General features: G+C 43.6%; 1 protein-coding gene across 3 annotated transcripts in view; it reads left to right on the top strand.

Moving 5' to 3' along the window:
* Positions 1-24,836, top strand: part of USP37 (ubiquitin specific peptidase 37) — a 724,569-nt gene that overhangs the window by 34,623 nt on the left and 665,110 nt on the right. For 2 of the 3 annotated variants that reach the window (XM_069616844.1, XM_069616843.1), the window contains exons 3-4: positions 8,575-8,743; positions 19,331-19,428. In XM_069616844.1, coding sequence (XP_069472945.1) covers positions 8,575-8,743; positions 19,331-19,428 — 267 coding nt within the window. Of the gene's footprint in view, positions 1-8,574; positions 8,744-19,330; positions 19,429-24,836 lie in introns of those variants that run through there. The other variant, XM_069616845.1, reaches the window with a different exon arrangement.

Here is a 24,836-nt window from a genome sequence, read left to right as displayed (position 1 = left end):
GATCTAATTGAGAAAGGTACTTGGCTCAGGAGCAGCAACCTAGAAAAGAGGGGTTGGAAGGCATCCACAGTCCTCTTATAGACATGGGCTAGCCCTGATTGGGTAAAGACTGTGAGGCAAGATTACATGGACTGGAAGGATTGTGGGCATTGATAGTCCAGAGACATTTTTTTTTAACTGGTTTTCCAAACTGTTACCCTCATGTTTTACACTTCCAGGAAAGCTGGAAAGAAACCAGTGTTACCAAGTTTAAAAAAAAAAAATAATAATTTTAAAAAATGAAACGGAAGTTTACCTTAAATTGCTGTTGGAGCAGTAATAAGAGTTAAAGCATAATGCTGGCCTCCGTCTTGTCCTAGAATAGCTATCAACTTTATGCCTAAGCAGGAGTGTGGTGGTTAATGTGCATCTCACTTGATATATAGTAAGAGCGGAGTAAATTTACTTTGGTTAATTTTGGTCAGTTAGTGTGTAAGTACTATAGTCTTAGCACTGGAGGGATCTATGTGATCACCTTGGGGAAAATTAATGGCATAATAAATCACTGCCAGGCGTGGTTCTGGGAGGGCTTGAGTACCATAGACCAGAGCCTCCGTCTCTGGCAGGTGTGAGAAATATGCTGTGCTCAGAGACAAATGTGTATGCAGCGTTTGTCGATTTTACTAACTGCATTCAACAGTGTACCAAGAACACGACTTTGGGAGATTCTAGCGAAGCTTGGCATCCCTTCTGTATTCATAGCCTATATACAGAGAACACTGCAGTGGTCTGATTGGTGGGGCGGCTGATGGAAGCACAACCACCAGTATTGACATCACAAAGGCGGTCCGCCGGGGTTGCGTATTGGCTCCCAAATTGTTCTGCATATTCATCAATGAGGTTCTGAAGCTCTTGGGCACGCAGGCCGTCGCGCCAACCCTGACAGGTGATGAGCTCCCTGCCCTGAGGATTGCGGATGACCCAGTACTTCTGTCTTTAACCCCTGCGGGTGTCCGCAAGCAGTTGGAGATTTTTGTTGATTGCATCAAAAGGATGGCCTGTCCTTATCGGCAAAACTAAGGTCATGATCTTTAACGCTAACTTGAGGAAGAAACGGAAGGCCCTTAGTCTCACCTTGGAGGATGGAGTAATCGAGCAGGTTGCTTCATATGATTATCTGGGGGCGAGAGTCATGTCGTCCTGTGGACGGACATTGCAGATTGAGAAGGCTAAAATCGTGTGGGGCCCTTGCTAGATTTACGAATGAGCACGAAATAGGGCGGTGTGCGTCTCATTGGAGGCGTACAAAGGACAGGTGCACCAGGCTGCTATCTCTGGGGCTGAACTCTGGGGGCATGAGGCAAACGAGCCCCTTGCAGTGGTGGAGAGTACACTTTAGAAATATATCCTGGGGCTCCACCTTGGTGCTCCAAATATTCCTGTGCAGTTTGAAACAGGCCTGCAGGGTTTCAATTAAATCTGTAAATTGCATCCAGCGCACTACTGGGTCCAACTATGGACAAATTAACATCTTTGTAAATATAAAGAAGCAGTCCAGGATGTCCTGTCCCAGCTAGGGAGTTCCTCTTTAAAGTAGGTCTCCCACGTAAAAACAACTTGGGGCAGCTGGGGTTAGGGAGGTACTGGTCCAACCCAGCTGCCATTACATCGGCTTCCAAGGAAGAAATAACCGGGTTGCACGGGGTAAGGCGGAGAGTCACCCTGAATAAATCCAGGGCCTCTGAGTCGCTGGCCCGGTATCTTGTGATCAAGAAAGCGGTCGGCTGCCAAGAGTAACTGGGCTATGCTATCCATGGGAGGGAAAACCATTGTATATTTAAAGTTTCGTCTTGGTATCTTGCCCACTGCTGCCTAACACCATAAATGGAATAATGCCCATCCTCCTACATGCATTCTATGTGAAGATGCTGTTTACGATCTTTGCCATTATTTATTGTTCTCCCCTAGGATGAAGTCCCTGGGGGGAAAGATACCTGAAGCCGTTATTTTTAAATCGTTGCTGTAGAACCACGGGGGAAGCACTGGCTAAATGCCTGGACTCTAGACGTTTTGGCTTTCTTTGCCACTAGTAACTACCTGAGCCGGCCTGGATAGTCCACATGCAGAAGTTTAAGGAGTCAGCCTAGCCAGCCTTTGTAACCATTTTTAATTTAATTTAATTTATTAATAATGTGTTAGTTTATATTTAAACTTTACACATACTGATAAATATATAAGTTCATCATATTGCATATTTACATATTAAAAGAAAATATTTAAAGAAAAATATTTTAAAAATACTATTAAACTCAAACATAGTTTGGACTTATTACACTTACAATTTTCAAATCATTCAAGCTTAGTAGCAATTGCATATGATTCGAGTAATGAGACACATATAACAGTGACCGTAGGCCACATCCATAGTCATAATCATCAACCTGCTGTTTAACTAATTCATATAAAGATCTTCAGGGTTCTTTCAATTTCTGACCATACTCTAAAGGTGGCAATCTGCAGCTGAATACTCTGAGTGTTCATGAGGCGTTGCCAGAAGGCAGGATCCCTGATGTACTCCGCATCATGTACAAAATTGCTGAAATTTACTAAATAAGTGTCCATCATATTTACACATCTAGAGAGAACATGCTGAGCAGTTTCTTGACATCCTTTATTCTTACAAAGTCTGCAGTATCTTTCTATAAAAATTAAACCATTATATTTGCTTTTGTTGGTTCGCAGCGGTAGGTTATCAACCCTCAATAGGAGTAGGAATCGTCTAAGCCTACTAGAGGGGCAGAGAGATAAGTATGGCTGCATTTGTTTAAATGTATAAAGCATATGATGAATAAATTTATATTTTTGAAGCTTCTCAAGATGTGCATAATTTTCTAGCCAATCCCAGAGATCGATTTTTTTAGATAATGCTTTTTTTTGAGGATCATTGAGTTTCTCTTCGTTCATGGTCCAACATATTGTCCTCAGAAGGTCTTCAGTCTCCTTTTTCATATGGCATTTGGTGGATTCCTTTATGCTTTCCATACTGAATTCTTTTAATAGCCGAGACTCTGGTTGATTAGACATCCTTAGATACAGTTCTGCTCTCCTTTTCAGGACGATAGACCCCAGTGAGGAAACCCCAACTTCCAATCTTAGCAATGCCATTGGGATGGATTGAGGGAGACCTAGTATTCTCCTCCAGAACTTCCCCTCAATCACTTGCAGCCAGCTTAAGTTCATCTGTAATAGCGCTTCCAGGCCATAGACCACCATTGGGGTTAATACCTGGGTATAAATTTGACGGATACCATAAAGTGACATACCGCAATTCTGCCTTGCAAATTGGCTGATCAGTGACGTTACTTGAGCTGCCCGATGTTTTCTTGTTTGTATGCAGCTGTTGTATCCCAACTTGGCGTCTATTTCGACCCCCAGATATTTATATTGTTGGGTATATTTAATTTCTATATCATGCAGAATTAATCTGGGTCGTGCTATCTTCTTATTTGAAAAGAGCATCACCTGAGTTTTCTCCTGGTTGATGATTAGATCGTTATTTATAGCATATTCCCAGAGTTTCAGTGCAGACCTCCGTAAGCCACTAAATGTGTGATCCATAATAATCAAATCATCGGCATATGCTAGTACCGCGCAATGAATAGAGCCGATAACAGGAGGACAATTTTGTTCACTTAAAATAACCCCTGGTAAATCATATGTAAACAAATTGTACAAGAATGGAGCCGTCACACAGCCCTGCTTAACACCTCGGTTTTGTGGGATCTTCGCTGTAAAGTCCCCCTGACTACTAAGTCTACAGGCCACTGTGTTATCCTCGTGCAGTAGTTTTAAATAGTACAAGAGGCTCTCGGGGCAGCCTAATAATTCAAGTTTTGCCCACAGTTTCTCACGCCGGACCGAGTCGAAAGCTGCTTTAAAATCTACAAACAAAGCATATAAAGGTGGATTTCCTTTCCTCATTGCTTTTGTGCGCAGGGTGTCCAAAATAATAATGTTGTGGGTTGTTGAATATCCTCTCCGGAAACCACTTTGAAATGTATTAAATATTTCAGTTTTGGACACCCATTCTTCTAATTTCTCCAATAGAAGGGCTGCAAAAAGTTTCCCAGTGCAGTCTAACATTGAGAGTAGTCTGTAATTACAGGGATCCTTCTTGACTCCTTTCTTATAGACTGGAATTAAATAGGCATGCTGCCATGATTTAGGAATCCTCCCAACTGCTAGCACTTTACCAAATAGTATACTTACAAATTTGGCCCAGAATTCCGGCTGGCTCCTCAACACGGCATTTGAGAGACCATTGGGCCCAGGCGCCCTAGATGATTTAAGCTTTTTAATTTTACAAATTAAATGATCATTTGTTAAGTTGAATGGGACGGTTCTTGGTGTCATCTTTTCTACTGGCTTACCTACTTCTTCATCGGGGATATTTCGGCATATAAGGAAATCTGACCATTCACTTGCACTTATCGGATTAATCATATCCCTACAACCACTACCCCTTGCTTGGCTCAATAATGACCATATGCTTCTCGAGATTTTGGAGCATATGATTTGAACCATTGACTGCCATTGTTTAAGTTTTTGCTCATTTCTTTTGGCTTTAATCCACCCTCTATATTTATTTTTTAGGGTCCTACATACTCCATGGTAGCCTCCAAAGGTTGCGCTAGTATATTTAGCCTGCCGAATTTCAGCTCTCAACTTGCGCTTAGCATCTCTTATACTTTTATCGTATGTTACTGATATTCTATCCTCTGTCGCTATTTGATTCACTGCAGATGTCGCATGAACAGCGGAAAAAGTGGCGGCCCATTGTTCCAACTCATTTAAGGACATGCTTTGGAGCTGGGACAATATGTTATCGTCCATAGTTTGTATGGAGTGTACAGCTGCGTTAATGTTTTTGTCCGACCAGCGTATTCGTGTACCCGCGTAATTAGATGACATGTCCCCCAGGGGTTTGATATATGTAGCTGTCACACCTATATTACACTTTAACACGAGGGTGGAGTGATCACTCCATTCATTTGTGGTGATCTTTAGATCTCTTACGTTCAGGGCCATCTGAGGGCTCACAAATATATAATCCAAGGTACTTTTTGCTTTCCTGCTATGCCAGGTGTAATTTCCAGGATTGTCACTGAGGGTTCTGCCATTTATCATCTCCATTTCCCATTCCTTGAAAAATGACTGCCAAGAAATACCAATTGAATCTTCAGTTTTATGCTTAAAATTATTTGTTGAATTCAGCAGAGGATTATTCGTGGGGACAAGTGTGCCTGACATATGACAATTAAAGTCCCCAACAATAATTACCGATTTATTAGCTGGATCGATCACCCATGCTGCTAATAGTTCATGAATTGCTTCTTGAAGGGGTTCAGTTCCAATTCCATTAGGTGGGCTATATAGATTAATGATAAGTGTTTTCTTTGCCTACATCACTTATACTCTTCATTTCCACTGCCATCACTTTATCGCTGGATAATGTCTTCAGCTGTCTAGATTTAACAGTGTTTTTAATGCCTATAATCAACCCTCCATAAGGTCTTCCTCTCTTTCCCTTCATCGCCAGAGATTGGTAGATTGAATAGCCATTAAGGATAATAGGAGTCCTCAGCCAAGTCTCTTGCAAACATATACAAATGTTTTCAGTCAAGAGCTGGAGAGAACCTACCGTGGCAAATAAATGCTTAAAACCTCTGCAGTTCCATGATACAAATGTGGGAGTTCAATTTGAGTTTACCACCCTTGGTAGTGCTGATACTAGCCAAGTTAACACATTTTGGACATCAGCTATCGCTACCTGGTCATTTTTCAATTTTGGCTGGTTTTCGGATGATTCTTTTACCACTAAAGGCGTTTTACGTGGCCAGTTTGGATCCTCCTGGTCAGGATCGGTATCAACTTCGATGTCGACATCTCGAAGACTTTCTTTGTAATTACGCATCAGTTGGGCAGAAGAAATAAATTTACAATGGATGGCAGAGACATTGGGATTAGGCACTTGCAGCGGCTCAACAAATTCAAAATCATCTGATCTTAGTACTCGAAGTTGTGGAACAGCATGTAGTCTAGTCATTAGCTCAGTTCTAGCTAGCCAGCAATTTTCATTTTGTTGGTACAGGTTTTTAATGAGGCATATCCTGTTCTCTTTGGGGGGAGCCTCCTTATTCTTAGGGTTGGCCATAGTTTGCATATTACTTTGATCGCCCTCAGCTGATGTGTTACCTTCGCCATCCATTACATAAATTTCCTCTGGCTGTTCAATGTCAGCTATATTGACAGGTGTAGGGGTGGTGCCCCTTTCAATATCATGGTCCCCTTCATCCTCTGACAATGCCCAACTTGTTAAATAGCCAGCTTGCTTCTTTGTACGTTTGACCCCTCCTGTAATTGGTTTCCTCGGTTTTTTCTTATTATTCCCTAATGTCTCGATCTCCAATACCGGGGATATCACTTCACCAGCCTTCTTTCTCTTTGCCGCTCTTTTAACCAATCTCCGCTGTTTACGGGAGAGGAATACTTCAAATGTATTAGCTATGCTAGGAGACCTTTCTGGGTTGTCCGCTATCTCGGGTACTATTGGAATAGGGCCCGAGTTCTCCTCTGAAGATCTGATAATAGTTGTTTCTGCAGCAGGGTTTTGCGTATGTAGACTTAATGTGGTTTCTAATATGCGTCCACATAATTTTAGTAGAATCTTCAGTGCAAATTGTACAGATGCAACCGATGATTGCAGTTCAGCCAGTTCTATAGGGCTGGGTGATATGGTACAACTTGCATCCTCCTTTCGGGATTCTAGCTCGGAGTCATTGAGAATTTCTAAATTAGGTGTTGTAGATAATCTCACAAGACCAGCATTCAGTGGTAAAATAGCTCCATCGATTTGATCTCTCGGAGCCGGTTGTAATGTTTTGATCGCTGCAGGTGTCATTGACCTTTGCATTGAGAGACATTGCTCCAATAGGGAGTTGTTATCGATATCTCCAAAACTCTCTTGATCCTGCAGGTCCATCTTATTTGCCTCACCCTCATCCATGGTGGTGGAGTTATTTTCGGGATGCAGGTTCACAGGGAAAAAGTCAGTTATTGCACCTTTGGTAACGGGTGCTGACTTTGTTGGCTTCTCATTGTCCATCGTTCTTTCGCCTTTCGTTGGGACTATTCCCAATTTTCCGCTGTCGCAGATTATAGGGTGCTTGGAGCTTCTTGCGTGGAGGCATATAGTTAATTTATTTTTAAACGTTTATTAGTGTATATTGCTGGACTGTCTGGGTTTAATCCGCACTAAGTGATTATAGAATCAGCAGTGCAATATTAGCTTCAGGGTCACAATAGGTGCACTTAACTTTCAATGCTCTCTATCTCCGAAAATCAGGCCCTAGTGCTCTTATCATAAGCTTAAGATAAATATAGCTTGTGCTATGCTGCTGTGGGTCCAGAACTTTAAAATAGGGTCCTAAGTAATGATTTTACTGCCCCACTTAAAGTCGGATTCCTATGGCGGTGCCTTTTACTCGCCTCCAAAACAAACTTCCAGCAATCCCAAAGCGCTCCGGGCGCCACACACACTCTGACCCCGATTCCAGCTGTCTATTGCTGCTGAGGGGTGATACGTGATAAATCAACCCCCCGCAACACAACAGCTCACTTACTTTTTTTTTTTTTTTATTTATTTTTTTTTTTATTTTAAATCAAACCTCCGACCAAGCTGCATAGGCTCCAAGTACCGCACTTACAGACCGATCCGCTGCTGGCCTCCAGCTGAGCCTCAAGGGATCCAAATGCCGCGGTTCAGTTGTCCAAGAGTGCAGGTGCCTGTCAACAACGGGGCCAGCCCTCAGACGAGCCTCCACCCGAGCCAGAGGCAATCCAAGATCGTCCGGGCGCCCGCTCAAACGCCCACACGCGTCAGGCCAGCCCGCCTGCAATTCACGGCCCACTCTCAGCTTGCAGCTCGCGGCCCCTCTCACTCCGTCACAGCCACAGAACCGCAGAAGCGTCCAAGGCCTCGAGCGACGCAAAACTACAACCGGAAGTCAAGCCGCACCTCTCCAGAGTACGTGCGTACGTACGTACGAATTGTTCTGAGGCCGCTTCCGACTTCCGACTTCGTAGCACTGACATTTTTATCCCCTAATGTTAGGATGCTGTCCGTCACACTTGCCTATTTTATCAATGTTTTATTGTTTTGCTGACTTATAACAATGAATTCTTGTACGATTGTATTTTACTGGTGTGTTAAGTTCATATGATGTATTTTGTTGCTTTTATGACTTGTCGCAATAAAGCCTATGTATGGAAAAAATATTTTGAACGAAAATAATTTCCCTGCAGTTATGTGGGGAGACCTCCTTATTACTCCCCTACATTTATTACCCTCCCCCAACCTATTTGAAAATATGCTTTTCAAAATTATCTTAATATCTGTAATTGACTGATACTACACTTGTGTATGTGTGCATCTATGAGCTAGAATCTAGATGTCTGGACTTGAATAACTAAAGTTGCATGAGTTCTTTTTAGATTTGTGGGTAACATCATTCAAATGTGTTTTATTTTGTGCAGTTGAGCCAGAACATTAAGGCTATTTTGTGTCGAGCTAATGGGAACAATTGCCGATTGATGGTGACTCTCAAAGATAACAGCCATCTGATGATTGACAAAGTTTCTCTAAGTGCTGGGAAGGCTATGGAGCAATATCTTCAGATGGTTTTTAATGAGTGTGCGTCTGCAGGTGAGTGCTCGACTATGCAGAAAGTTTGCAAGTCCAAATCAAAAGCACTGTGGGGCAGCGATAAGTGTGTTTTGAATAGTATTTTAGTGTAATGGTTAACATTGTGCTGGGCAGAGGTGCAATATATTCAGTGGAAAGGTATTGAGGAACCTAGCACAAGATTCACTTTTGAAATGTATTTGTGGTGATCCAAGATATCCAGCAAGTGGCTGACTAAATTTTTGAGCTTTGCAACTCTGGGTTACTTAAACCGCCAATCACAATTACTCTGGTTACTGGTGAACATGCTTTATGTGGTAGGCTGCAATAATCTTAACTAAATGGTGTCTTTAAAGTTATATGGTAAAAGCGACCCAGTGACTACTTGTAGATGGGCCAAATTGTACTAAAACTGCTTTTCTGAATGAGGCAGGTTTTTGTTTTGGCACAGTATCAATATTAACTGTTCAGGCTTCCAAATTACATTAGCACTTGCCATTAGCTAGTAATAATGAACATGCAAGTAAGAAATGGTGTGCTCTGGTGAATGTGGAAAGGGGGGGGGGGGGGGAAGTAAAGTTTTGCCTTGCAGCCTGCCACTTGAACTGTTTACCCCCTGATTTTGCATAATGAGTATTTTTTTTCATGTCTTAAACACAAATATTTTTGCAGATATTATATAGCATTTAATGTCACTTTATAATAGCAGTTATCTACATGGCCTGTACAAGTTGAGCAGATAATTATCAACTATTTTAAAACATTGCAGCCCTTCAAAAATGTCAATGCTTTTTTTTTCTGTGCTCCTAATTATTGCATAGAGATGTAAGTGAAACATTGAACATCTGTTTCCGTGCAGATGGGTTAGTTGACATAACTATGGAATTCTGTACTTTTACATATAACATTTTACTCCTACATCCTGTTGCCTTTCCTCCATACTTGTGGGACATTCTGTCCATCGGGACTGGACCAGGGCACTTTTAAGCATCAAAAAATTAACCATAGCCCTCCCTGCCTGAGCTCCTGTCCCACGCATTGCCCTTCAGTCCTTTTCTCCGCACATTTGGGGTCTGATTCACTTGCACCTCAGGGAATATTTTTCTTTTGGTTCTCTTGTCCTTTATTTTCCTGCTCCGGTTCCAGCCATCTTTCTTCCGTCTATGTCGTAGTGACTGGGATTTGTGTCCTGTTCATAATATGAAAGTTGTTTCGCGAGGGCGGATCCCCGCTCTTTGCCTGGAGTGCTTAGGCCCCGAACACTGGTGGGACTTGTGCTTCTACTGCGACTCCCTCTCCGTCCGAGCACTGAAAACGTCGACTTGTCAGGTGGGAGGTGTTCCAGCGGATTCCTCCACCACATTTACAGCAGTTCATTGAAGAAAAAAGGACGCAACCGGTAAGTCCGTTCCTTTTTTGGGCACCCTGGCTAGGGGACTCCTTCCTGGGATCCAGGAGGTGCTCAAAGTGGATCTGTTACAGGAGATCTCCCTGAGCTGTCCCGAAAGGGATCTAATCGTCGCGCCCTCCGAAGTCTGCTGCATTGGGTCTGGCAGGACCAGATCTTAATCCGAGGTTCCCCTTTTGGGGGCTCAAGTTAGGCCCTGTACTTCTAGGGCTGTTGTCACCGGGGTCAGTTCCAAGGTTTCCACATCTGGAACTAAGTGTACCGAGTCTCGGCTCGAGGTTACTGTTAAAGTGACTAAACTTACCAGGGTTACTCCGGAGGTTCCACATTATGGGGCTATATCTAAGACCTGCAATATTGAGGGGTCTCTGAGGGCTCTGCCTTCAGGTGGTGACTAAGCCTTCCCACACTCAGGCCAGTGGTCGACCCGATCCTGTTGCGGGGGCAAAGATGCTGCTGAAACATCTGAAGTATTAGAGTACTGGGTACCCCAGGGTTCCCTCACTGGGGACTAATTTATCAGCGGTCTCTAAGGGGTCGCAGAAATACTCAGGGCTGCTAGCTGAGGTTCCTTGTGACAAGGCTACAATGGAACAGAAGTCCCCTGATTCCCCTGTGGTGACCACAACCTCACTGGCACCTGTGACGCAGTTCACCTCTGTCTACGGCTCACATAAACGTTCACAATGGCTGGTACAGAGGGGCCTGTCTTTGGGGCGGAGCAGCCTATTCCTAGTTTTGTGGATGACGGCACCTGTTACGCCCTCCAATGGATGGGCGTGCTCGGACTCCACTGCCTTACAGTCTTGCTCCCTCCTACATCCTCTCCTTTTGGTTTACGTGGATCCAGTTTGGTGGAGGACCCTCCTGGCAACCATCCTCTCTGAGATCCTGGGGTTATGCCCCTTCCGAGTGGCCTCTCCCCACTCCAGCGCCTGGACTACTTCTGAGGATAAGTTGTTTGGCAAGTTTCACGCTTATACATTCTGATCCCATGAATGCGTACTTAAGGATTTATTTAAGGAAATGTATCGTAAGCTGCCTGAACAGCCCCCTGCTCCGGCAATCCCTCTGCAGGTCCCAGTAGTGCCACCACTTCCTGTGGGGCCGCTTACTCTGCTTCCACTTTCTCCTGTGGAGAAGACTCTCGTTGAAGTCGCCCTTGCCCTCGTGACCCAAGGCATCGCGTGCTACGGGGTCAGGTTTCTGATCTCGCTTCACTGGATGAGGGTCGAGCGGACCAGGACAGTGACGACCAGCCCTGCTGTATTAGAGCCTTTCACAATGGGGTTGTGGATATGATGGCATTGCTAGACATCCCAATACCTGAGACTCCGACTCCACAACAAGGGGTACTTTCTGGAGCCTTTACTCTTGTCGACACAGGAGCGCCTGGGCCTGTTCCTTCAAAAGGAAGTCTTGGCCGAAGCTTCTAGGTCTGGGGGGAAAAACCTCATTCCGGGCAACAAACAAAACAAGAAAATTGACGCTCGCAACAAGCTACATGCGTCTGAGGACCCATCCTTGTCTGCATGTTCACTCCCCTCATTGGTGGTGGCAGCAGCTACGCTCCAGTCAAAGCCGGCCTCTACATCCTCCACTGCAGCATCTCAGATCGTTTCCAAGGAGGACAAGTTTCTTGATGCCTTTCGGGGGGAAAAGGGTATTTTCCAATTCGGCTCTTCAGCTGCGTCAGGCCAAGCTTAGAAAAGATAAAAGGACCCAAATTTGGGATCATCTCGTCCCCTGCACACTTTCTATATGCGCCCATAGGGCGGTCAGTCATTCAGATATCTGGTCATGTATACTTTAATTCATAATTTGGTTCAACAAAAGGTTCTGTAATAGACAATTTCATTAAAAGCTGTGATTTAATACATCAAACATGATCAATTCGAGGAGAAGCACATTACGCATAGGGAGGGGTCCAATGTATTTGGCCGACACGTTTTGAGGTATCCCTCTTCATAAAGGGCCTAATTGGACTTTTGGTTGAAATCACAAAAGGGAGAAAGCAAAAATATAGATATTTGTTATAACCCAATTCAAATAAGATCGATCTAGCAGATGGATAGAGAAGTTGAGCCATGAACAAGGAACACTTAAAGACCTACAGAAATCTTAGGCTGAATATTATAATGACCCTTGTCACAGACACCAGCTGGATTAAGGTGTAAGACATAAAGGTAACCACCCGACTCTATCCAGTGATCTGGAATGTCTAAGATAAGCAGTCGTACAGGAGAGAGGATTATAAAGTTGAGACAAATGGTTATAGAGGTAGTGATAACCTTCCTAGTGCTCAGGAATGTTATCAGAATTCCTCATGGCGTCTAGAATTCCGACGAGAAATCCATTAAATGCAATGTATCGGGTGAAATATAAAACTCGCCACTAATGCGTGAATGCTTCATAGGCCATCCAGGTAGTGATATTGTGAAATATCAGGACGTTTGAGTTCCTCAATCTGGAACCGAGAGTATACATTCCAATCCTAGAGGACAGTAAGATAATGTTGAAGTAACGTGAATCAAGTGACCATTTCAAATGTCAGGTGGGAATATAGGGCCCCAAGAAGACTCGCAGTATTCAAAATGGGTGGGAGTTCTCTAATGGACAGTGTCCCCATGTACAGAGGCGCTGCAAATGCGCCAAAATCTATAGAGAAACATATACAAGATATTCTTAGTATAATTCTCAAACACTTGGAGGATAATCAATCATTGGGGGGACCCAACCAAGAGTACCTTGCACTATTGAGTTTCCAAGGGGACTGCTAATTCCATATCCCACAAGTTCAAATAGTTGCCCACCGTGTAGATATATCAGCATGCAAGTGCTAGACTTAAAGATTGGTATCAATAACGGTAAAAAGACGCAATAATATGGTGAATGTACGTCTTCGGAGAAAGCTACAAATATACTAAATGTATGTTGAATTACCTCGTTAGACTAGTATATTGATTGGCAGTGGCTTGTCCGGAGTCAACAAGTGAAACCCTAGCTGGGTACACGTATTTGATATGCAGACTTGTATCTGGTAAAAAAAAGATGAAGCGTGATGGGCTCAGTACGTGTTGGTCACTATAAGGTGGCCTAGCTGAGGGTATGAATATAATCTGAAATAAAAAGGTGGGCGAACCTCATAATAGTACGTTCCTAGAGTGGGAGAGTCGCAACTGTCTCGGTTGCTTAGGAAACCAGAGCATGCGACTGGTGACAGCGGCGGGCGGCTGCAGGAATCTGTTCAGTCTATTCTGTAAAACGTGCAGGCAATAGTAAATCTAATAAGATTGGATGGGCGAGTGTAAGCTCATAATGGAGGGTCAAGAGTACGGACCGAACCATACCTGTTGGTTCATCTGAATTGAATCCGAGCAGCTTGCAGATTTCCAGCTGCGTGCAGAATCCCAACGCGTTTGTCAAGCTCAAACGGGGAATGCACGGCGCCATATTAGTGAAGGAAGTTCAAACAATGGAAACCGAGGACAGGCCTCACTATGGCTAGAGAAGAGGTCGTCCATCTTAGTGACTAAAAATACGATGGCATTTACTCAAAATTTAATTAAAAGGTAAGTATAGTACACCCGAACCCCTTTATAGAGCAGAGGCGCGTTGAAGATTATATCTAAGTGTGAAGCCAAGATATAAAAGACTGGGAAAAAGAGTAGATGGAGCTCCATCAAATGCTGAAAGATAAAAAAAGAAATGTAAGTCCAATAGGCTCAGCGGCCAATATCTCACATCGATATCGAGCAGTCACCTACTATATGTTGATGTATGCTATATGTTGATGTATGCCCTTACATTGTGGTAACAGTGACTTAAGAGCAAGAAAATGTGTGTACAAAACATCCTAGACATCGTGGTGTTAATTCTCACAGATGGTCATAGATATTCAAGTTGGAGCAACCTACATAAATGTATATAGACATCCTGTATATGACACTCTAGGTCTGAAATCGCCACAAAACATATAACCTTTCAAAATTCACGATGCCTGATGTATATTACAGTGTATACCCTTACATCATAGTCACATTGTCTTAGAGGAGTCAGATAAATGTATTCAAGTGATCATTGACCTCATACTTCACAACATAGATCATTCTAGAGATGGTCAAGACGGGGTGGTATACATAGGCAGGTGTAGACATGGCCCTTTGTCTAATAGGATCAACATGGTACTAGGCATAGTTGCAGGATGAAAATGATCCCTACAAAAACAACTTGGAGAATTCATCATTGAGGCTAAGGGGATAGGAATGTATATTCCAGTGTATAGTCCCATTGCCTCAGAGGAGTCAGACAAATGTATATAAGCAATCATTGGCATCATACTTTAAGTACAGATCATTCTAGAGATGTTCAAGACAAAGTGAAATACATAGTCGTGCGTAGACAGTCCTTAGTAAACATGGTAACAGGCATAGTTACAGGATGGAAGTGATGCCTCCAAAAAACAACACTAATAGTCGGTCCACATAAATAGCGAGTGGGTCGACACACGGTCTGTTTCAGGTACTATTGGTCTCAGGGGTGGATTCTTGGTGTCTTTATGGACCTTGGGTAGGCCATAGAACACCAGTGTTATTGGGTATTTATTGATCAGAAACTGGCTGTTTTTTGTTTTTCACTGATCCAGTCATTTTCAAACACGTTATCAATTGCTTTGTCAATCAGGAGCTTAACTTTGTGTAGTGTATCGCCATCCAATTTGGTTGAAGTGTGATTGAGCAATTCAAGACATTTATGTGTGTGGTATGATGTGTCCATAACCACAATGGCACCACCCTTGTCGGCTGGTTTAATTGTGAATTCTTCATTTTAAGCCACCATCTCAACAAGTTGTTCACTAGTGAAACTCTGGTAGTCCATTCTCTTCAGGTCATTCATCCCACTCTTCTCAAAGATCCAGTATGGAGTTCAGAATCTGTGGGTCAAAATAGCTTTTGGGGCCTACTTCCAAGTTGTAATCCTCGGGGGTTTTTCCTCAAACAATGAGGTATTGTAGGTGGGCACGAAAGGGAGACCCGGTTCAAAATTTCAAGTTGAGCACTTGTGAGATTCTTGCTTGTTATTGTGATTTACTATGTGCTCACTTATTTGTTTCTTCCTTTTTGTGCTCGTCTTACCTCGTCTTGTTTTTCTTTTTGCCTGTCACTCGGGCCTAAAAAAAACACCTGTTGCGACTTGGGTTATTTCTGTTTGTGGTATAGTGGGTCTTGCAGTAGAGGTACCCGATGTCTCACCTTGGGTTTCGGTTAGATTTTGTGCTCGATCTCGACCTATAGGTTTGTCTACACTGCTGTTGCTTCCTGAGTAAGATGAGTTAGGGTGGTTAGCTCTACTTCTAGTCAAGATCAGGTGGTGATAAAACTCCTGCCAAGTGTAGACCATGTCGTAAAGGTAGTTGAATGTATCGCGTTTGAACTTTAAGAATTTTCTGTTCTATATCTGCTTTGTAGCTACTCAATTTGTCGTTAATGTCCTCTTAAAGTTGTGTTAAATCCTCAGTTGACTTAAATTCTGATAGTTGTGTTGTCAGCGCTGTGATTTCCTTATCAATTGTCAAGGATTTCGAGTTCTTCAATAGTTAGTAGGATGAGGTCCAACGAACATTTGAGAATTTGACCCCACTTGACGATGAACGTCTTACTTTTACTACAGAGTTAGTCTTAAACCCTAAAGCCTCTGTGTATTCTCTGTGATTTGTAATACTCGACCAAAGTGCTGGCGTGTAGCTTTAGTGAAATCTCACACCGAATCAATTTCTCCAGTTGAAAAATACATTTGTCGGGGTTGATTTTGCTTTGTAGAGATTTATCTGTGTCCTTAATGAGTGATAAAATGCACTTGGCTTACTCATTGAACGCTAACGTAGTGGCGTGTTTGTCAGGGATCCCAGCTTATCCTGGTGGCTGCTAATGTCCAGCTGTGGAAGGAGCTTTCCGACTTTCAGGAGTGTATTCCTCCTGATGAGCGTGAGACTTTAAGGGCGGCTTCTCCAATGCCGAGTTCTGGCGCAGGATCTAGAGGCCGCGGCCCATCATGTAGACTCTTCCGCTTGAGGCCTTATGGTCAGAGTAGACGGCTCCTGTCAAGCGTGGCTGCATGCAATGAAGTATTTGAAGGAAGTACAGGACAAGTTGCTTGACCTCCCCTTCGAGGGTAAGCAACTGTTCCACTCCTCCACTGATAGAACTCACAAAAACCAATGCAAGCACTCAAATTGCCAAGTCATTGTCGGTACTTGCCAAAACCCCAGCAAAGGCACCTTATACTCGAGGTTGGGGTCTCAAACAAGGTCCTTCTCTGGTTTCAGAGGCTTTCAGGACTGCTGTGCGGAGACTCCAGCTGGTGGTCTTCGCCATATACAGCAAAGGCAAGGTGGCCTGTTTTTGTATCAGTCAACAGCCTCCTCTTCAGAAAATGGTGGTCTCCCGCCAATCAAACATCTAAATGTTTTTCATTGGTCGCACGTGTGTGAGGAGCTTATGGGGAGACGCACGAAAATAGTGTGCAAGTTGGAGGATTGCCTAATCTAAACCTATATCTAAGATGGGGTAAGTCAACCATCAAATGAAAAATAAGGCAGTCCTAGTGGCATTGTGTCAAATCAAAGGGCCTTTACTAGGAAAGCCATTGCCAAGCCTCACAACTAATACAAAAATGGGTGTGGGATATTTCTCATGTAAAGAAAGAAGAGTTCTCAAAGAATAATCAGGATGCGGCTGCCTGGGTCTTCCTTCGCCACATTTTGTACACACAGTAAGGTGGGAGCGAAGAGCACAGAATGGTATTAGGCTTCCCTATCATGAGACCAAGGTTCCAAAGGCAGCTCTCGGGACCATTGATCAACAAGTCTCTTGCCGCCTTCTGAAAGCTTCTGAAAGTCTCTTGCCGCCTTCTGAAAGTCTCTTGCCGCCTTCTGAAAGTCTCTTGCCGCCTTCTGAAAGTCTCTTGCCTTCGGGACAGATGTGTTCAGATAACAACAAATGTTCCTTTTAACAAATGAAAGTTTGTTAGGGTGGTAACAATTGTCTTTTGGTGCTCTCAAATTGGCTCAAATTTTCACTGGATTAACGTGCCTTTCTTTAATTCACCAGGTTGGATTCACTTCACTTATTTCTAGGCAACTTGTGGATCAAAGTCTTTCAATTGTACGGGGCTTTTGCTCAACCCTCAAGTATGACCACTTTGCTTCTTTTGGCGGCCTTCCTATGGCCTGGTTTCTGTATTTTCTCAATATGGGGCTCGACCAGTCTTTTGGATTAGCACCCACATGGTGCCGCTTTCCCTCTGCAGCTGGTCTCCCTTCACACAAAGTTCATTACAAAGCTTCATAAGTTGCCCCTTTGCGATTCTCACTCAACACAACCTGGCTTTTATCAGTTCTTCCCTCAACTCACCGATTGTGCATAACCGCTGGGCGTTTGGCTTCTTTGGAGTCGAGGCTGGTACCACTGGTGCTGGAGCTTACCTCGCTCTGCCTTATCAACATAGGCCGGCCCTGCGTACCATTGACATCTGCAGCATGACAATGGGGCTATTGGCCGCGTTCTTAGTTGCTCTTCTGTGAAAGTTCCGTGGGTCTGGGATGAAAAGGGCAAGGTCTCTTCTCTCCTCATCACCCTATCGCTTCCCGCCGCCTTTCTCCTTCGCCTGAACTGCCGTCTCTTTTAGCCATCTCGTCATGTCTGCTATGCTCGCCTTTCCTGCCTTGCTCGTCCTGTGCTTTTTGGCTCCACCTTTTTATACCTGTAGGTGAAGAGAAAAGGCTGTCACGGGATGAGGGGGGGTGGTGGTGGTGGTGGTGGTGGTGTGATTCTGATCAATTGCCAGATCTGTGTATTGGGACAGGTCAGGGAAACGTCTCAGACACTAGTCTGTCTTGTGTTGTGCAAAAGTGTTAGTCAGAAAGGGGGTGGCCCATCCAGGTGATCCTCCCTCACTGGTCCACCCCCAGAAACTGGATCCAATAGCAGTGGCCATGTCCTGGCCATCTGGATGACATATCCCAGAGGCTTAAACAGGGAGACACCTTCAGGTTTCTCAAACACGACTCTCCGGTGAGGGAACACATTTCCGTCTCATCTAGAGGCGTGGCAGACCATCAGAGAAGACCAATGAGTTTTGTCCATCGCCCAGGTGGGCTTCTGCTTGCCCCTCCCCATATCCCACCCTCTTCTCCAGCAGACTGGATCACCCTCCCTCAGAGCAGAGGTACAGAAACTTCTAGATCTCGGAGCAGTGGAACCTGTACAATTCCCGTCTGTTTGCCCAAACCCAACCAGGCTGGCCTGTGCACGATCCCCAACCTCTCAAAGTTCAATCGCTCTACCCCAAGAGAAATTAAAGATGATTACACCCTACCAGATAAAGTCGTCTCTCTGGAAGGGCGATTTTCTTAGCGTGGTAGACCTTCAGGATGCCTGCATGCATATTCTGATCTGGTACTCGCATCGAAATTATCTGCAGTTCTCCTTGGGAACGGAACACTTTAGTATCGTGTGCTTCTGTTTGGTCTCAGCTTGGCACTGCGTGTCTAGAAGATGACCGTCATCGCAGCATTCCCCGGACTGTTAACGTTTCTTGTTTCTTCTGGGCTTTTACTCTGTTCGCTTCAGGTTTGAGTCCTTTGTGTGATTTGGGTTTGGTGGGCTTCAGCCGTGAAGCCCGCCCAGGCTTCAGGGTGGTATTTTACTGGCGCTTTCATTTACAGTTTAAACACAAATCATTATTCCTTTGCACCTAGTTATTCATACACATTAAGATACAGGTTTACTAATTCCTGTAGTACAATGTGCACTACTGTTCCAAACATATGCATGGAGCTGTGTGGGTGAAAAGCAGGGGCACAAGGTCCTTTGCCTGTATTTACTCCCCATTTTTATTTTTTGGCAGTATTCCCCTATTTTTAGGGAGTAAAAGTGGTAGATACACCCCTTATCTGTAGGGCTGGTTACGCTAGTACTTACCATCACTTGTCAGAAATGTGTGCCCATGTATTTTATTTCATGCAATATTACTTGTATTTTAATGTTTGTCCCGTAAGCAAGATTACTGATTTGTTTAAATCATTAGGAGTGACTGTTTATCACTTTTTAGAATGCTACCTTTTAATTTAAAAGCATTATTTTATTGTGATTTATAGCAACTAAGTGCAAGCAATGTAATTATGTATCTGTATTTATTAGCAAAGCTACCTGTTGGATCAGGCAGTTTTGGAACCATCTTGGGAAGCCGGAGTACACAGAAGGAAGATAATGTACAAGTCCCTGCTGTAAAAAACCAGGTCAGTGGAAGATTTTTACTCCTTACATTTCTACCAAGTATCCTCCTGGGGATGGTGGATCCATTGGGCTAATCTGCCTTGGACCCAGACAACATTGTGGGATTTCGCTTCTTTTATATGAAGCCACCTACCAATGGTGACCATCTTGGTAGCTTTAAGTTATAAATGCAATATCTGAACATGACTGGAATTCTGGAACACAATTACGATATTTTTATTTAAAATATAGCCAATACCCAATTTGCCAGTGGTTGGGGGGGGGGGGGTTGGTTTTTCTTTTCCCTTATCTTTCAAGTAGTCGAGTGACCCTGTTTACAAAGGAAACTGCAATAGCAAAGTAAAGAAATGCTCTTAAAGGCACAATGCAGGGCATTACCCCTTTAAAAGTTCTCGGTATGCCATAATACATTGCAGAGACACAACCCTCCATTTTTTTTGTTGTTGTTCCACACCAGAGCAAGGAATGCCTGAAACCAACTTCTAGTCTGTTCTACCTACTCCAAATGTCTCTTATAAGGCGTTGCACCTTTATTTAACTTTTCTGGTCTTTTGTGACTCAATTTTCTGTCATTTCGTTTTCTAGACTCCCCTGGTTCCTCACTTTCTTCCACCATGCCTGTGCCCAATGTTTGCTGCGAAGATGGCAAACTAGCACAAGCATGGCATGTACTGTTTGCATTGACTTATACCACTGCAGTGTTTCGAACTTGACAAGATTTGTAAACAAGCAGCTTCAGGGACTACATGCAAGATAGCAATTGGAATGCAGGGCATCTTCTGGGATCATCCAAGCCTGGAACTGGAGACTCCTAGCTGGTTGGGAGGTAGCCCAAACGGACACCACCTAAGGTTCTCCCTTCTTTGCCATCATTCAGACTATTCTTTGTATTCACCTTTTCCTACCAAGTCTTTGAAGTACAGTGTCACCTATGAAGACATGATTACTTTTACCAATTGAAAAGACATTTGGAATAGCTGGGATTCCTCCATGTCAAAGCTTCTAGTCAGTTTTGGTTCCTTGGATTATGCAGGTAGTGTGTATTTATTGCTCAAGTGTTTAAGTATAGGGGATTAAGACGGGACACTGCGCAAGGCACCTGATCAGTAGTCCCTAATCAGAAGTTTGTATCCAGCACCATGTTTTATGGTATTGGCTGCACCTTCTCCATCCTTGTGCCCATCGACTAGTACAGACTTTGCAATTCATCTTTTTGTATTGTGGGATTCTGTTCAACATTGGCATAGTTTCTAATGAATGAGGCGATATGCCCACAGGCGCCCCTGTCGGTAACTGCCCGCCACCGAAGTCGAATTCTAAAATAAGCAGTGCCACTGTTAGGATCTGGTATTAGGATATGCCTTCCCTTTAGAACATTCGGTCTTTCCTTCCTGTTTACTGAAGTTTGCCCTGTCCTCTTGTCTTCCGTATGTGAGGTCATCAGTATGTGTGGTTGAGTACTGGGTTGTTTAGTATGCTTGAGATCTGAGTGTTCCACCTGTGGTATGTAGCCTGGGTGGTGGGAGCCAGTGGGCTCTATCCCTTAGCTTCTGTCAAATTTCCAGAACCGATGTACCTGATCCCGAAGACTATGAATAAAGGAGCTTGCCCAACCTTCCTGCTGCCGCTAGTGCACTTTAATGTCATATTTCAACCGTTGCTATGGAATTTGCTATGCAATTCTGTCAGTTTGCTAATCAAACTGATTCTTGTGTAGCAAAGCTAGCTATTTAAGGTATCCTGTTCAATTAAGGCATGGCTCACCCTTCATTTCTCACAGGGCTCGCCATCCTTTTCTCTGCAAGTTCAAAGGGGCTAATGGAGAGAGTGCAGCAGTAATAATCTCCACTCTTAAGTACAAAAGGTCTGTGTTGGAGTGCATGGCAAGTATTTATTTTTCAAATAATTGCAAACAAGAAGTAATCGGGATGAGACCTTTATTAAGCTGACTATATCCTGTCTGGCAAAGACCAGTTATGTGTAACTTTATTTTATTTATTAAAGACTGTCGTGCAATTTCCATTCCTTAATTGTGCATTACGTAACAACTTAACATTTTGAGTATTGATGCTGTAAAACACCATTTTTTTTATTTAATTTTTTTACCTTTGAATAGCGTGCCAAGCCTGGAGGCAACTACGTGCTCCATCTCCAGGCTTTACACTAAAGTTTAGGTTAGTGTATCTAAATGTCATATTGGCAACTAGATTTTATTTTGTTGGGGTAGATGCATCATATTGACGAATGACGACATTTGAAAATGTACATGACCACACAACCAGAGAGCAACCAGTTTAAGAAAGGGTGCTCATCTCCAGCCTGTTTCTGTGAGCCGGAACACCAAAACTGTACCAAATTTTGACTGGCAGATCCTCGGCAACAGATTTCCCTGGACAACAGGAAGCCACTCTGAACAACTGATGGATGGGACATGGGGAAAGCCATGAAGGCTCACATGTGGGTGAAAAGGGACGAGACTAACTGGTTCTTCAAGAATTTGGATGTTGGAACCTGACCCCTGGGGAAATGAACTGGAAAAGGGTAATGTGGCAGCAAGGAGAATGGGGAGGAAGTGACCAGTGGCAGTACTGGGTAAGAAAACCTGCATGGCCGGAGAATGAGGTCAGGAAGATGGGTGGTAGGCTGAGTCCAGGCATAGAACAGAAGTTGGAGTGCTTGGGATGTATTGGAGATGGTGCAATAGAGTGCAGTTGAGGTGGTCACTTCAACATGCGTTACAGTTCATAAAATGTTCATCAAATGATGGGGAGATGAAAGCCATGGTTGCGCGTTCAAGTCAGATGTACTTACCCCACTAGTTCAGCCATAGAAAGAACCAATCCCAGGGAACACCCACCATTTTGATATTTCCTCCCCCCAAACTCCCCAAGGATGGATGTCAAGCAGGCCTTGGGCCAATGAAATTACTTGGCAATTCGCAGTGGGGATGGAGGGGGCTGCAACGCCAAATTACTGCAGGACCCTGGGGACTATGGACGAAATCAATGTTTTCACTTCCTGTTGGTGACAGCTTCCGGTGGCCATCCTAATTCAGCCCAACCTCCAACTAAAGGCCAAAAGAGACTCCTTTGGGAACACCAAACCAGAAGAAATCGCCTCCTCTGAGCAACTCCAGGTACCAAATCAAGAGCCCAATGACTGGTTGAGCGACATCGGCACCCCTAGGGGGTTCAGATAAGGAGTAAATGGCTTAGGTTTCCCTCTTTGCCTTCCTACCTGCTGCACCCGTTTGCACATCCCTGTGCTGTCTTGCCTCACTGCTGAACTCGGCTGTAATGCATTTGCTCCTGCTCATCTCCCTACACTTTCACAAATCATTCCATTTTACTCTTTTCCTAACCCATCCTAAAACTCTTGTCTCGAAACTCACTATTTCATCTTTCACATACTACTTTTAAAAGTTTATTCTGCCATATTTACTGCCTTTTTCGTCAAAATTTGATTCCTAAATGTTTGCAGAATTTGCTGTTAAAAATCGATTTTTGCTTCTTTAGTATTTAGCATTATTAGAATTTTGGAAAGTTGGTTTCCAATATTAGTTGCGCATTGTTAGGGATATTTTCTAAAGTCCACCTATGGTAAGACTTTATAAAACTATCCCGCTGGTAAGCAGAGCTCCAACTTTTAGTATAGGTCTGTACCACACAAGGTATTTGTAGTATGGCAGAGCAGCAAGGCTCATCTTGGAGCGAGATGTGAGAGCTGTAGGTTAGTACAAAGAACTTGGAATATATTTGTATTTCGGATTTATATAGCGCCTTAAGCCAAAGCGCTGTACATACAATCAAAACAGTACAATAATAATGGTTAGCAAAAACAATGTTATGTTCACCATGATGAAGCAAATTGAACTGCAACGATTTACAAAATGCAGAGTGAGCGGAACATGGAGAAAGAGGGAGAGCATTGCACCAGTGCAAAGGGGCAAATAAAGAAAATGTGCAGAAGCGAGACTGAGCACATGAAGATCGAACTACAAGAAGGAATGAATCACGATGAGATCGAAACGGAACATAGCAAGAAACCAGAGTCTGGGGCAAGACAATAAATAGACAAGAAGTTGAATTTAAGTTGAACTTTAAAGGGGAGCCAGCCCAGAGTAAGAGCAGACGAAATGGCCACTTGAAGAGAGGGAAACGTGAACAAATAGAAGCATTGTAAACAGATTTCAGAGGAGCAAGTAGAGTAAGTGGAAGGCCAGAGTGCAGTAGAACAAAAAAGCTGCAAAAAAAATAGAAGATATCAGAGTTTAGTGGCATCAAGTCAGAAAAGAATGGACTGTTCGAATGTTATATAAATGGAAGCAACCGGTGTGGAAAGATGAAGAAATGTGGTGGTTAAAAGATAAAGCAGTGTTGAAATAAAGACCAAGATTATGAGCAGTGGATGGGATGGGAAGCTGAGAAGGAGGAAATTAAATAAAAAATATAGGTAGAGAAGTTATCGTCAGGGAAGAAAAGTACTTCATTTTTAGCAGCACGAAGTGCAAGAAAATGAGTTGTTGTCCAAGATTTAACAGCTAATGGACCAGACAATTGAATGTGAACGTCCAAAGAGAAGGAAGAAAAGGACATGAAAGCTCAGTATCGGCATAGAAAAGTTATAGACCAAGAGCGGAAATAATTCCAGCTTGGAGAAGGAAGGGGCCAAGAACAGATCCTTGTGGGTGTTTGGTAAGATAATGATAAATCGCCCTGACTCCACCACAGAACCTGTTGCCTTGTCCCTAGGTGATGGGGAATGTTTTCCCCTCTCACCTAGTCTTTTACTCTTTTTATGTGTTACCTTTTTATGTTTCTCATAGTGTATGGTTGAAGTGGTTTCCTACAACTTTTGGGCTTAGGCTGCGTTTCCCCTTTGGGCTCCCCTGTTCATTTCTCTTTCATATACTTGGGTGAACTATAGAGTGAGCCAGCAAACGTGGAGTACTGGGGATAGTGTATCCCCTTTCTTAGTTACCTGTTAACATTGTTACAATTGCAAATTTTACATGAATGACTGGTGGCAGTGGTTTTACCTTGATGACTTTTAGTCTTACTTGCAGGCTGTTAATTTAGCCTCAGTAATGCACAGAAGGACCACCATTTTTCTAAAATGGTGGGCTCCTTTTTTTTTTTTTTCACCATTTCTTGTGTGCTTACGGTTTCTGATTTCTTCCCCTGCCATTCAAGGCTGGAACAACCTCAGTGGCTGTTTTGTGTTCGGCGGGAATCCTTTAGATCCCCTGCCCACGCTCCCAAGTGCCTGGAAAGGCAGGAAGCGAGGCAAGAGTCCAAAACTCCCACAGCCCTTTCGTCTTCCACCTTTTCTGAAAGAAAACCACTCCCAATGGAGGGCATGGGGGCTAGATGTCTTGATTGGACAGCCAGACCGCCCCTTAATGTGAAAT

Source organism: Ambystoma mexicanum, chromosome 9 (genome assembly GCF_040938575.1).
Source record: "Ambystoma mexicanum isolate Mex_15411 chromosome 9, UKY_AmexF1_1, whole genome shotgun sequence".
NCBI classification, from domain to species: Eukaryota; Metazoa; Chordata; class Amphibia; order Caudata; family Ambystomatidae; genus Ambystoma; species Ambystoma mexicanum.
The sequence above is the reverse complement of the archived record's forward strand: the minus strand, read 5'-3'. Positions and strand labels throughout refer to the sequence as shown.